The sequence below is a fragment of the Panthera onca genome, chromosome A3, assembly GCF_046562875.1.
Source record: "Panthera onca isolate mPanOnc1 chromosome A3, mPanOnc1 haplotype 2, whole genome shotgun sequence".
NCBI classification, from domain to species: Eukaryota; Metazoa; Chordata; class Mammalia; order Carnivora; family Felidae; genus Panthera; species Panthera onca.
The window spans coordinates 25,644,647-25,657,442 of record NC_138341.1 but is presented as its reverse complement, the minus strand read 5'-3'; the positions used below and the strand labels follow the sequence as shown (position 1 = coordinate 25,657,442).

At 47.3% G+C, this 12,796-nt stretch overlaps 1 protein-coding gene across 2 annotated transcripts in view; it reads left to right on the top strand.

Annotated features, from left to right (window-relative positions):
• The first annotated feature begins 800 nt into the window (after positions 1-800).
• Positions 801-12,796, top strand: part of LOC132677295 (xanthine dehydrogenase/oxidase) — a 57,798-nt gene continuing 45,802 nt past the window's right edge. For both annotated transcript variants that reach the window (XM_078444823.2, XM_081795200.1), the window contains exons 1-4: positions 801-928; positions 7,312-7,369; positions 9,188-9,284; positions 10,715-10,823. In XM_078444823.2, the coding sequence (XP_078300949.2) occupies positions 887-928; positions 7,312-7,369; positions 9,188-9,284; positions 10,715-10,823 (306 nt within the window). In that variant the 5' untranslated portion in view covers positions 801-886. The remainder of the gene's footprint in view (positions 929-7,311; positions 7,370-9,187; positions 9,285-10,714; positions 10,824-12,796) is intronic.

Genomic DNA, 12,796 nt, shown 5'->3' with positions numbered 1-12,796 from the left:
GATATTGATATTGGTTTATTGTTGATATTTTGAAATATTCTTAGGAGTTACTCTGGGAGCCAATGAGAGGCCTTTCCCTGAGAGAAATAAACAAAAGAAAAACTTCAAAAATCGTTTGTTATCAGGATGATTTTTGTTGTGCTGTTGAGAATACAGGTGCAATAGTTGGAAATATTTGGGTTCTTGGCAAACTTACCAAGTACTACTAAAATGTATCATTTGCCTCTCAGGCACTCAGCTCTTGAGGTCATACATATACCCATTTACAGGATGAAACCAGCTGAGTTCTGAAGACAACAATGCTGAGGTCCAATGCTAGGTTTTGCTTCTGGATCACTGGGCTCCGTGGCTTGTGACCCCTGTGGTCCTCCAGGCTGTGGGAGAATGAGTCCTTTGTCTAAGTGCTGAGTCTGGGTTGCTGTAAACCTGAATGGTAAAATGACAAGTGTGGACGTGGAGGGTGTGGGTCATTTCTACTACCGTGGCTCTGCACATGGCCCTTCTTCCTTCTGTGGCTGCAGCAGCAGGGAGAAGAAGCAGGTTCCATGAGGGCAGTGCTAATGACAGCAGGTCACCTGGTGGCAAGGCCCTCCCCTTCCCGGTTTCTGGGTTTTTGCACGGGCCTCCTGCTGTGCTCTTTGACACAGGTGTGGGGAGGGCGATTTACCAGGTAGGAGTGTTTGCATTTTTCTTGATTATGTAAACCGGTAGCTTTTGCCAAGAACACCCTGTGCCCTGAGGCTCTAGGCTGGTTTCTTCCCATTGGCTGGCCAGGTTTCATTTTATTGGGAGGTGTAGTTTCCAAGTTGTCAAGGGGCCATACCAGCTGGTGCCTCTTGGGAGCAAAGCATCTGGAGGCAGGGGCCCCACACCCCATCCTGTAACAATGACAGCGGATGAGTTGGTTTTCTTTGTGAACGGCAAAAAGGTAAGATCGAACTGTCCTTTGGGCTGGCTTCTCCGCTCCCCTGAACGGAAGTTTGTCCTTTGGAAGAGGCCTGTTCTCTCTTTCCTATTCTCTTTCTCATTCTCCCCTCTTTCTCTTTCTCCCTCCAAAGGCTTGCTGCATTTGGGGTAACACTGGGGAGAGAAAACCTTCTCAGAGCTAGAACACAGTCAAAACACTCCAGGGGCAAAGGAGTGGGGGGGAGGCAGGCGAGAAGAGCTGTCTCAGTTGCCAGCGACTCTGCAGCAGCAGAGACCCTGGCACAAAGCGGGAAAAGGGCACAGGGTCCTTCCTGGGTGAGACTGGAGGTCACCCACCATGCCTCCGTCTTTGTGTTTATTCCAACACATCCTGAGGCTTTCGTTGTTGTCTTTACTGAGAGAAGGAGCAGGAACTTGTTTTCTTGCTAATACTGGGATAGAAGAAGTTCTTAGCCTTTGATTCAGATATTTCACATACGTAAATGTGACAGCTAACTTGTGAGGACATTTACTGACATCTTGTGGCAAGCCACAGTTTTTTGTTGTTTTTTTCCTCCCGTAAGGGGCATGTTTCTCTCCCCTCTCCCCCTCCCCAGTATTGCAATAAATGTTTCTAGTCTCTTACTTTGATAAAATTGCCCCTTGGGTGACCTCCATTTTTACATAGGGACGTGGAGAAGGTAGGGGTTGTGGAGCAGAGGGGGCCTTATGATGTGGGTACCAGTCTTCCAGGCACAGCAAGGCTATGAATCTTTGCCAATTTCACTGCAGGTGAGGGGTGGGGGGGTGTAAGCACGTGCCTAGTCCCATCCCCTTCCCCCCACCACTGCTGGGGTACCCTGGCCTGCTCCGGAAACCCAGTAGGGAATGAGAGGGACAGTAAAAGGACAGCCATAGTTTTATCTTGTAAATGGCCATGTGTCCAAGGTGCCCAACCCCCTCCAAACAAGGGTAGTTTTATCTGTTTTGCTCTATTGGCACTTTTGAGTTGAGAGATTGGGTGACGTTTGAGGTAATTTTCAAGAACGAACATGTACTTCACAGGGCGGGTAGTGGTTAAATTGTCAGGATGTGTTTGCATGACTAGCAAGGGAATTGCATGAGCCATGGCAACATCCATGCTCTGAAGACCGTCGGGTTCAGTTTGAGTGGTGCCACCGGGAGGCACTGAGGATGAGGTCAGCCGTGTTCTTCCGGGTTCTTGTGTCTCTCCCTGTAGATTTCTTTTCAGGACTGGCATCTGGCAGCTAGCCATGAGGCAGGGCAAACTTCCCTGTTGACGCTTGTGAGACTTTGGCATCTGACATTTCCAACAACTTTGTTGCACTCAGCGGTTGCGTTGGAGAGTGTCAAGAAACAGTAGAGTTGGCTTTCTGGAAGGGTTACCCGCACAAAGCATCTTCTGTGGCATTTTTCTGGTCAATGTTTGCGAGTGAGCACCTGGATTCAGTGACTTCCAAGGCCGTGTCTTAGTCTCAGATTCTATTATTTGTTATGCCATCAGTTTGTGTGTGACAGGACAAGATTCTGCTCTTCTTTAGGGATGGTGTGCTGTGACCCACTGGATCTGAAAAGGACATTTCAGGGTCCAACTGGCTTGGTAAAGCTGTGTCCCGCGTATTTTCGTTTCACTTTAGAAGAGCAATTTCAAATTTCTAGATGGTGTCATCACATCACACTCTACTATCCCTGGAAGCTTTTCCTATTGTCAGTGTCTGTGATGCATACTCAGGTTCTAAGTTATAAACCTGTGGCCTCTTGAGAATCTGCTAGAAAGGGGGAGAGGCAATATAAGAAGTGATGAGGTGAAAGCATTGCTTGGGAAACAAGACCAAGCAGGGATTCCCAGGCAGATCAAGGCAGCTGTGAATAAGTTTGTTTCCATTTCTATTTCCAAGATCTTTCTATATCTAACTCTTTTGGTGTTGGATATTATGCAGAGAACTTACCAGAGAAGCCGCTGGAATTGGTGACTCACTCTTTTTTTCTTTTAAATTTTTAATGTTTATTCCTGAAATAAAGAGAGAGAGAGAGAGAGAGAGAGAGAGAGAGAGAGAGAAAGAGAGAGAGAGAGAGAGAATGAGTGGGGGAGGGCAGAGAGAGAGACACACACACACACAGAATCTGAAGCAGACTCCAGGCTCTGAGCTGTGAGCACAGAGCGCGATGCGGGGCTCAAACCCACCAACCGCAAGGTCATGACCTGAGGCAAATTCAGACACTTAACCGACTGAGCCACTCAGGCACCCCAGAAATTAGTGACTCACTCTTAAATGTAAGCCTCTTATTCTCCCTGTGTGAGACCGTCCAGGACTCTGTCTCCACCAGCTCGGGTTCTGGACAGGGTATAAGATGCCACTGATCAAATACCTCAAGTGTTTTCTGTGGCAGTGATGGGCCTTGATGACCAGTGTCATATCCTCTGTTGTAGAGTCAGAGTTGGAGGGAAAGAAAGAACTGCCTAGGATTTTGGTGTTATCGTAGTGACAGTCATTTTGGTGGGTGGGATTCTAGAGGCAGTGACTCCGTTTCGTGGAGATTGAGGCACCTGGAGGAATCTGGCAGCTTTGGCACGTGGGGCGCAGCCAAAGGTGTCCACGAGTGATCCCCACAAGAAGCAGGTGGCAGCTACAGAGAGCCTCTCAGTGGCTTCCACTCACTCACTCACTCACCCCCATTTACAAGCTCCTCCGTAGACTAAGCCAGTGGGGTATGTACACACTGGAGGAATATGATCTCTAAGACCAGGCATCAGCCATTCAGGAGCTTGTGAACCAGTTAAGGAGAAGGATTTTCATTCGGCAAAGTAATATATTGCAAAATGTGTTTCACAGAAAACTCTCCCCATGAGACCCTCTTTTCAGATATACCTTTTCTGTTTTAGAAGAGGGTGTATTTGTTTATTTTTTTAATGCCTTCCCAGAATCTTATTTTATTACTATCTTTTAATATAATTTATGGTCAAGTTAGCTAACATACAGTATATACAGTGTGCTCTTGGTTTTGGGGGTAGATTCCCACAATTCATCACTTACATACAACACCCAGTGCTCATCCCAACAAGTGCCCTCCTCAGTGTTCATCACCCATTTCCCTCCCCCCGCCCCGCCTTCTTAAACCACTTAGCACAGTGTTGGCACATAACTGGTGCCCAATTAATGAGGACAGAATGAGTGCATGAGTACTAAAAGCCCTTAGAAATCCTCTACTCAAGAAATTTAGTTTGTAAACTTTGCACTTTGAAATTATCTTAAATTTGCCTAAAACGTTGTAAGAAGAATACAAAGAGATATTACAGACTACTCACATTCACCAACTTAACATTTTGTCACATTTTACTTTATCATTAACTTTGTCATTCTCTCTCTCTGTATGTACACACACATACACACACGCACACACACACATCGAGATGTTTATATGGTACACACACGTATTAGATTTTTATGTATCTATTTATAGATATGCATGTAGATATATAGATGTATATAAGTACCTAATTAATTTCATATATTTATTTATGTATGTAATTATAGGAATAAATACATAGGGTATACAATTTTCTTCTTGAACCATTTGAGGGTAAATTTCTGATATAATGCCATTTTACCTGTTAAACCAAGCGTAAGAATATTCTTATAGAGCCAGTGTCTCTAAAAATCAGGGAATGTGGTATTGACCTAACACTATTATCTAATCTGCCACCCCTCTGCAGCATATTCCAATGTCCCCAATAATGTCATTTTTAACTTCTCCTAGGGTCCCAGGGTCATACCATGGCAGGGTCCCAAGCCTAGGACCCAGGGTCATACTCCGGCAGTTGGTCGCCATGTCTGTTAGTTTCCCTCGAGCCAGAATGGCTCCTTAGCTTTCCTTGTCTTTTGTGACACTGAAGTTTATGAAGAGACTAGACCATTATTTCTTAGAATGTCTCTCATTTTGAGTTTGTGTCATGCTTTCTTTTGATTAGATTCAGAGTCTGCATTTTGGGCAGGAATTCCAGAGAAGCGATAAGTGGTTCTCAGTGCGTTGCATCAGGAGGCACATGGTGTCAGTCTCCTCCATTATTTGGGATGCAAACTCTGATCACTTGGTTATGGTGGCATCCACCAGTTTTCTCTAATGTAAGATTACTTTTTTACTCTTTAGAGTTAATCAGTAATCCATGAGAAGATCCTCTGAGTCTATGAAACTATCTTGATCATCAACCTTTCACCCACTAGTTTTAGCTCCCATTGATGTTTCTTGACTTGGTCAGTTATTGTGCTGATTGCAAGGTTAGGCTAACTGTATTCATTAGTTGGAACTCTTCTGTCAGAAAGAACTTTCTTTCTCTCCAGCCTGTTTATTTATCAGTTACCACTTTGGACTCGTAAATTTTAGTTTTATTTAATGGTTTATAATCCATTAGAGCTATTATTTGTTTTGATGCTTAAATTTTATCAGAGCAATCTGCTGAACCCAGCATTTCCTAAGCTCATATCCCCATGAAGCGTTTGTCCTTCAGAATGCCCACTGGCCCTGTCAAGAGAGGATTCTGTGGTATTTGCCGGAGCAACCCTGAGGCCGTGCTGTGAGGTGGCACAGACATTCTCTGTAGGAATTCAAGGAAGGTTGGACCAGGTGTGCTGGAGTGATATAAAAAGTGTTTGCCGGAGAGGTTTCACTGGAGTATAAAGTCTAGATTGTCAGGAAAGTAGAAGAGGAAAAGGCTGGAAATGAAGGTTAGTAACATAATGGAAAAAGGTCTTGGAACACAGTCTAAAGAACTTGGATGTTATCTTGAACATATGGGAAGGCACGGAAGGCACAGAACAGGGGACAGATGTGATGAAAACCAAATTGGACGATAAGCAGAAGCTACAATTTGGGGGGTAGTAGTAAGCTAAGAGGCTTCTTCCTGCAGGAAAAGAGGTAGGAATCTTTATTTGTGTGTTTATGACTTCTCTGAGAGAAAAGAAATAACTCCTTGTGTGCACTTTGTAACCAGGACTTTGGACAAACTGGATCTGTGGGGTGTAATAAAAGAAAGCTAATTTGTTTTTCTACTTTCCTTGAAACTTTCTTCAAGGGGCAAATTCTGTCAGTTTTATGACTTGTTGGGTTTCTCCTAATCAATAAAGCAGTGCTGTGGTCATTTCTAAGTTTCCATACACAGTCTCAGTTCAGGATAGAGAGGTGAGGATAGCAAGAAAGTTCTCATCTAATCAGTGCTGGTTAAGATGGCTTCCCACCACGGGGAGCATTCAACTGTAAGTCTCACGACATCGGGCATGTGCTTTCCTCTGGCCTGCAGCTCTTCCTCAGTCTCCAGTTTAGGGAGGACTACTCCACACAGACTCTGTTGGAGGTCCCATCGCCCTCTGCAGTCAGCGTTCTGGGGATGATTTAAACAACTCCACACCAACTTTCCCTCTTCTGCATGGACTACACTAGGTCCTCAGGCAACCCTCCACATCCTCTGCTTTCCCAAACTCTGAGAGTGCTCACCAATTCCAATGCTGCCATTTCTTCTTCAGTAAGCCTATCTCTAGCTTTTAGATATGCAGACCGCTATATCCCCTGTCTACAAGGGCTGTATGTTAGCTTCACATGTAGGGCTATGGAAGCCCCCTCACAAAGTTTGAGGCATGAGATACCTCCTCTCCTCAAGCTTAACAAGATGTAAGTCTCACAGTACCATTCTCTGGAAAGAAATTCTTGTCACAAATTCTCTCTTTAATCATCCCAATCACCCAAACCCTATTACCCTTGATAACATATGATGAATGTGAGTAGTGAAATAGGTTGTCATGGATTTCCTTTGACTATTTGCACTGAAAACTGGTACCTCACTTTGTAGACCACATTTTCATCTTGTTGAATATATCATTTGTGGACCTTTGGGTTGAGATCTCCTCCACATCTCACATGTGTTGATGTTATTGACTGTGCTAGCCCAACACACACAATATTCCCTGTGACCACAGGCCAACAGACTGGCTCTCTACCGTCTGAGAATGTACATGCTGGGAGGCATAGCCAGAGACCTGCATGCTGCCATTCTTAGTTGTCCCTGGCATTCACAGGTGTGACCTAACAGCTGGAAATGAGATGTTTGACTTTAAGGGGGCTCTGCCTTGGCCAGCCCAACACGGCAGGCGCAATACCTAAGCCCTCCGTGGTAGGTGCAGAGCAAAGCACTAAGACTTCTAGATTTGGAAAATATCGGCATGTACACAGAACGGCTTGTAGATCGTATGTTCATTCTTGTGGAATTATCAAGAAAAAGACCTTGGTTTTCATGATATATTTAGCACATCCCTATTAACTCCACAGATTCTTGGGCAAGACAGTGGCTAAGTATACCTAGGATATCTTTTCTTTTTGTTTTTACTCTTATAGGTGGTGGAGAAGAATGCGGACCCAGAAACAACCCTTTTGGCCTACCTGAGAAGAAAATGTATCCTGACTTTGGAGGGGGAGGGGGCGATGGGGACTCATTCTCTAGGCCTTATGTCACTTTCTGGTGACGGGTGGGAGGCCATGAAGTGTGGAGGACAGAGCCCTAGAGTCTGGCTCTGGGCCCCTGCTTTGTAGCTCTGTTACTCAGCAGCTGTGTGACTTTGGGAAGTCATCTGAACCTTCCAGGAGTAAAATTATCTGCTGTCCACTGAGATGATTCTTCCTGATATTTCTTAAGATCTCTTCCAGGTAAGACTCAAGTGATGCCAGGGTTTAATCCAGGGTGTGTAAAATGAAGAGCTGTGAATGGCCCTCATTAGCCCTAGTTAAGCTTCACCGCCATTCCCCTTGAGGAGGGGGCCTTCCTCAGGAGATCCCTGCTGACCCATAGAGGGCTTCCTGGCAATCTTCCCAGCTCTGTGAAGGCGGAGGGAAGGTCGGAGGAAGGGGTGTTCTTTGGGAAAGGATGCCTGAGCTGGGGAACTGTATAGAGGTGCCATCCATTGTGGAGATGGTAGGCCCCAGGAGGCACGGGACAGTGGAGTCCTGAGGGGCCCTTGGGATGCTCCTCTTCCCTCAGCGAAGGCAGGGTTCTGTAACATCTAATACCTTGTGGTCTTTCAAGGTAGGAAAGTACTCTGAGACCCTAGAACAGAAACAACAGAGAAAATATGATAGGAGGTGGCATTGAAAGAACACTTACTATATGTAGGTGGAGTTCAAGGTGATTTTCATATGTGATCTCACTGATCCCCATAGCCATTCCTTTGACAGAGGAGGAAGTGAGGCTGGCACATGAGAAGGTCCTGCTTCTTGCTCATGTTCTGGGCAAATGCTAACAGAGCCCAGGCTAAAGCCCAGAGCCAGGCTCTTAACCTCCTGACCATACTGGAAACTATTCAGGGTTGGTTGCCGGGATGATGCTCATCCTGACCTCCTCTCACCCCAGGGGCAGGGATGTCCAGTGGCTCATTCAGGTGATATGTCCTGGGACAACAAAGGATTTTTTCAGTTCCCACAGAAAAAAGTCTGAAGTCCATGGCCTTACCTCTAGTTCACTCGCCTCTTATCAGATGGTGTCTGGCTCTCGTGTACTTTGTCCTGGATTTTCCATCTGGAGAGGGCAAGTCTGGCCTATTCCTTAGGCATGTTAGCAAACTCAAAGTTATCAATTTCTGCCAGTGTATGTAAGAGATGGCTCCAATAGTGGTCCCCAACCTCAAAGAATCTTCCTTTTAATTTATGTTCACATAGCCTATGTGGATATTCAAAAGCTCCTCATCCAACCCTAATTTTGGTTCCTGGACTTCATCACCCAAAAGGTTCAAGGTGAAGAGGTGAGACTCAGTAGGTCCCAGAATAGATCAAAGTCTCTTTCAGGCGGGAGTGGTTTTATTGCATACCCAGCCGGGGTGATGTGAGGGCTGCCCCACATGCTCAGCCTTTGAGGTGCCAGATTCACCAGCTCAGTGAGACCACAGGGTTGGGAGCCTAGAAGAGCATGCCAGGAAGACCCTGCAGTCAAGAAAAATCTCCAGGATCGGAGAGCAGTGGGACCCCAGTCCCAGGGAATACTTGGGTGCTGTCTGATGGGACTCTGATACCTTTCTTCTGTGCAGTGGGGATGATCCCATTCTCTGCCTTCTGGAGTGCAGTGCAGCCTTTTCTGGAGGCAGAGGTTGTGTGGGTCTGCTGCCTCCTTGGGTTGAGGGGCTTGAGCCTATGTGGGGTGATGACTGGCTCTGCACATGCACTTCCCAGCGGCCCAGCAAAGACACTTCTGTGAGTTCATGTTCCTTAACCCTTGCCCATCCAGTGGGGCTGAGCGGGACCAAGCTGGGCTGTGGAGAAGGGGGCTGCGGGGCTTGCACGGTGATGCTTTCCAAGTATGATCGTTTCCAGAACAAGATCGTGTATCCTTTGCCAGCTGGCTGATTGTCCATGCAAGGACTGTGATGCAGGGGTCAGGTTGTGAGTGCGTGTGTGCATGTGTGTGTGTGCATGCACACGAGACCTTTCTTGATGTTTATTTAGTTTTGAGACAGAGAGAGACAGAGCATGAAGGTTGAGGGGCAGAGAGAGAGGGAGACACAGAATCCGAAGCAGGCTCCAGGCTTGAGCTGTCAGCACAGAGCCGGACGTGGGACTCAAACTCACAAACTACAAGATCATAACCTGAGCCAAAGTCAGAGGCTTAACTGACTGAGCCACCCAGGCTCTCCTGAGACCTTTCTAAGATCCAGATTAATTTCCCATCCCACGAAATGCTTTACTTGGTCTCAACTGCCTATGGGATAAAGTCCAATCACTGTGCTTAGCACTCATGGCCCATAGAGGAAGGTGTGCCCCACCTTGCCTCTCCAGTTTTCTCCCTTCGTTGGACCAGCATCCCACCCCTGGGACAACTGTGGACTCCTAACACTCTCTTCCCGCTGATTTCCTGGTCTTTGCATAAGTTGTCATCCAAGTCTTAGAGTGCCCTTTTTCTAGGCCTTCTCTAGTTGGCTAACTCTTGCTAGCTCTTTCAGACTGGGTAAAATATTACCTCCTCCGGGAAGCCTTCCTTGACCTCCTAAGGTTGGGTTGGGTACCCCTTGTCTGTGCAGGTCCCACAGCGCCCTGTGCTCAGCCCTCCTGAAACGCTTACTATAAACTCTTTAGATTGCATCTTTATGCTGGCTTCTATTTTCCTGAGTTGACCACAGACTTCTAAAGAGCATCGTACACACCTCCATTTCCTCAGCCCCCAGCAGAATGCCTGGCATGTGACTGGCCCTCAGTAACTGATGTTGAGTAAATGGATGAGGGGTTCATAGAAAAATGGATATCAGGAAGCTCTGTGTAAGGGGCTGGTGTCTCATGTTCCCCGGGGACTGCCCCTCCCTGTTCCCCACAGAGCATGGGAGAAAAGGAGGTAGCTGAGAGCTGGGGAGCAAAAGGGACTGGAGCTTCTGAAACTGGAGAGGCTTCGGAAGGGCCCTACAGAGAGAGGAGCATACACTGTGCCTGGAACCTGTGGCAACTTCCTCTTGACTCAGCCTCCAGGGTCGGGCTAAGAGGTGACTGCGGGTGACCCTGGCGCCCGTGCTCCAGCTCGAAGGCCTAGGATGCACTGATGCATGCTCCATAGGACCCTGCAGGGGCTCGTGTCTCCCCGGGGCATGGCGGGGGGGAGGGGGGGGAGGGCTTCCTTTGTTGCTAGCCCAGAGTCCTGGGTGGAGACTTGAGGACAGCGGTGGAAGAGGCCAGAATGTAACGTAGAGTGAGGAGTAATGACACAAAGCGTCTCAAAGTCTCTGATGGCCTGTGTGGACAATGAAATGACCTTAATCTGGGGCTCCAGCCACTTTTCTGCCAATGCCTGCCTGGCCCCCATCTGTTCTTTGCATCATGTTGCCGTGACGACTGTGGAAGGAATAGGAAGCACCAAGTCGAGGCTGCATCCTGTGCAGGTAACTGGAGGAAACAGAAGCTCAGCCAAGGGCTACAGACTTGCTTTGGAATGTGAGGCTGAGTGTTACTGCCTGGCCGGGAGGTGCTGTGGCCCGGCCACCTCTCCATCTCCTCTGGGGGTGATGAGGTGGAAAGACGAGGCCTCAGGCCGAAAGCTCCCTCCTGGGACCATTGCATGACCCCAAGGGAACCACGAGGTCAACCAGATCTGGTGGCCAGGGCAGTCGGGTCATGCCAGAGCTCGAAGGGGGAAGGGGCGATGGATCTCCCCACCCAGCCCCCTGAGTGTGCTTAGGGAACCCCTGTCATCTCATATTCAAGATTCCAAAAGCTCTGTGCTCTTGATTAAGAAGGCTGCCTATTCCCTGCTCCCTCGAATGGTAATTCCATGGCTCCTCTCATGTCCTGCCTGCAGAAAATACAGATGTGAACTACAATGCCTCTATCGTCACTAACATGGAGGTTAGGATGGGCTTAAGAAGAGAATAGAGGCATCTGAATGTCTGACCGAGGCTTTTTTCCTGATGGTATCAGGCCACCTGGCAGTGGATGGAAATTAGGTACAAAGAGTGGACAGTAATCTGAGAGGTTTTGTGGAGAGAATCCAATGCTTTGGGGCAACGTGGAAAGAAATGATAGCAGAGCGCTGTGGGAAGGGAAGGCCCTTGTCCCCAGAGTGTGGGGAAACTGATGCAGGGGTCTTCTGGACATTATAGTCACAGAAGGTACCAGAGGCAGGCCCACTGGCCATTTGAGGAGACATGTTGCTCAGATCGTGCCTTTCTTGGGCACTTTTACGTGAATGTGGGGTCAGGGCCTCTGGCTGAGCAAGCTGGCTGCATTCTAGGGGAGGCGTGAAATTTTATTTTGAGCTTAAATTTCTTTGAAAGCAGATGAAAGAACAGTTTAAACACAGGGATCATGTCTGAATAATCAGCCAAAACCCTCATTTCCAATGGTACAGGTTCTTATTCCCAATGCACTTATTTTGGCCCCAAGTTGTTGTAGAGCCAGATTTCACTCCCGCTTTTCCACTGGCTTTTCTCTTGTGGTTCCTATGACACTACGCTTTGTTTGAATTCTTCCTACTTCCAAGTTGGTGCCCTGTGCTGGCTCCCTGCCGGTGGAGGTCCTGATTACTGCAATGTCCTCCTGGCTGGGGCCTGGGCCCTTCTCCTCTTGCCCTGCACACTCCCCCTAGGCAAGTTCATACCATCTACGTGTGCACAGCACTCACATTTATATCTTCAGCTTTGACCTCTCCTCACAGGTTAGTTTCATATTTCCAACTGCCTACTTGACACCACTATGTGAATGTCTAATCTCAAACTTGACAAATCCTATTTGGCCCCTGACTTCTTTCTTCCCCAGTCTTCCTCCCTCTGAATCAATGGCAAAAGCATCTGCCCACTTGCTCAAGACAAGACCTAGGAGTCACCTGTGATTCCTTCTCTCCTGTATCACACCCAATCCATCCAGAAGTGGTGTCTACTTGACTCCCAAAGCCTACAATGGCTTCTTCATCTTCTGTCAGTTTCCCCAATTACTGCCTGGTCCGAGTCACATTCCCTCTTGCCTGGACCATTGTTGTGTCCTGGTTCCTGTTTCTACTCTTGTCCCCTGGAAACCATTACGTAGCCAGAGCTAGAATGATTCTTAACAAACATAATTAGATCCTATATACTCTTCCCTGATCCAAATCAGGTCATTAATTCAACTTCCAAGTCACGTCTTCAGAGTGGCTGTTTCTGACCCCTCCAAGTAAGCCACTGGTCACTCCGGGTCCTGTCAGCTTATACTAATTCTCTACATAGCATTGGCCTCCACCTGGAATTTTCTTGTCTCTTTTGTCAGTTTCCCTACTAACTTCATGAGACTGGAGACCTCGTCTCTCTTCATTGCTCTGTCTCCAGTGCCTTACCATGTGTGGCATGTACTAAGCTCTCAGTAAATATTTATAAAATGGATGAAC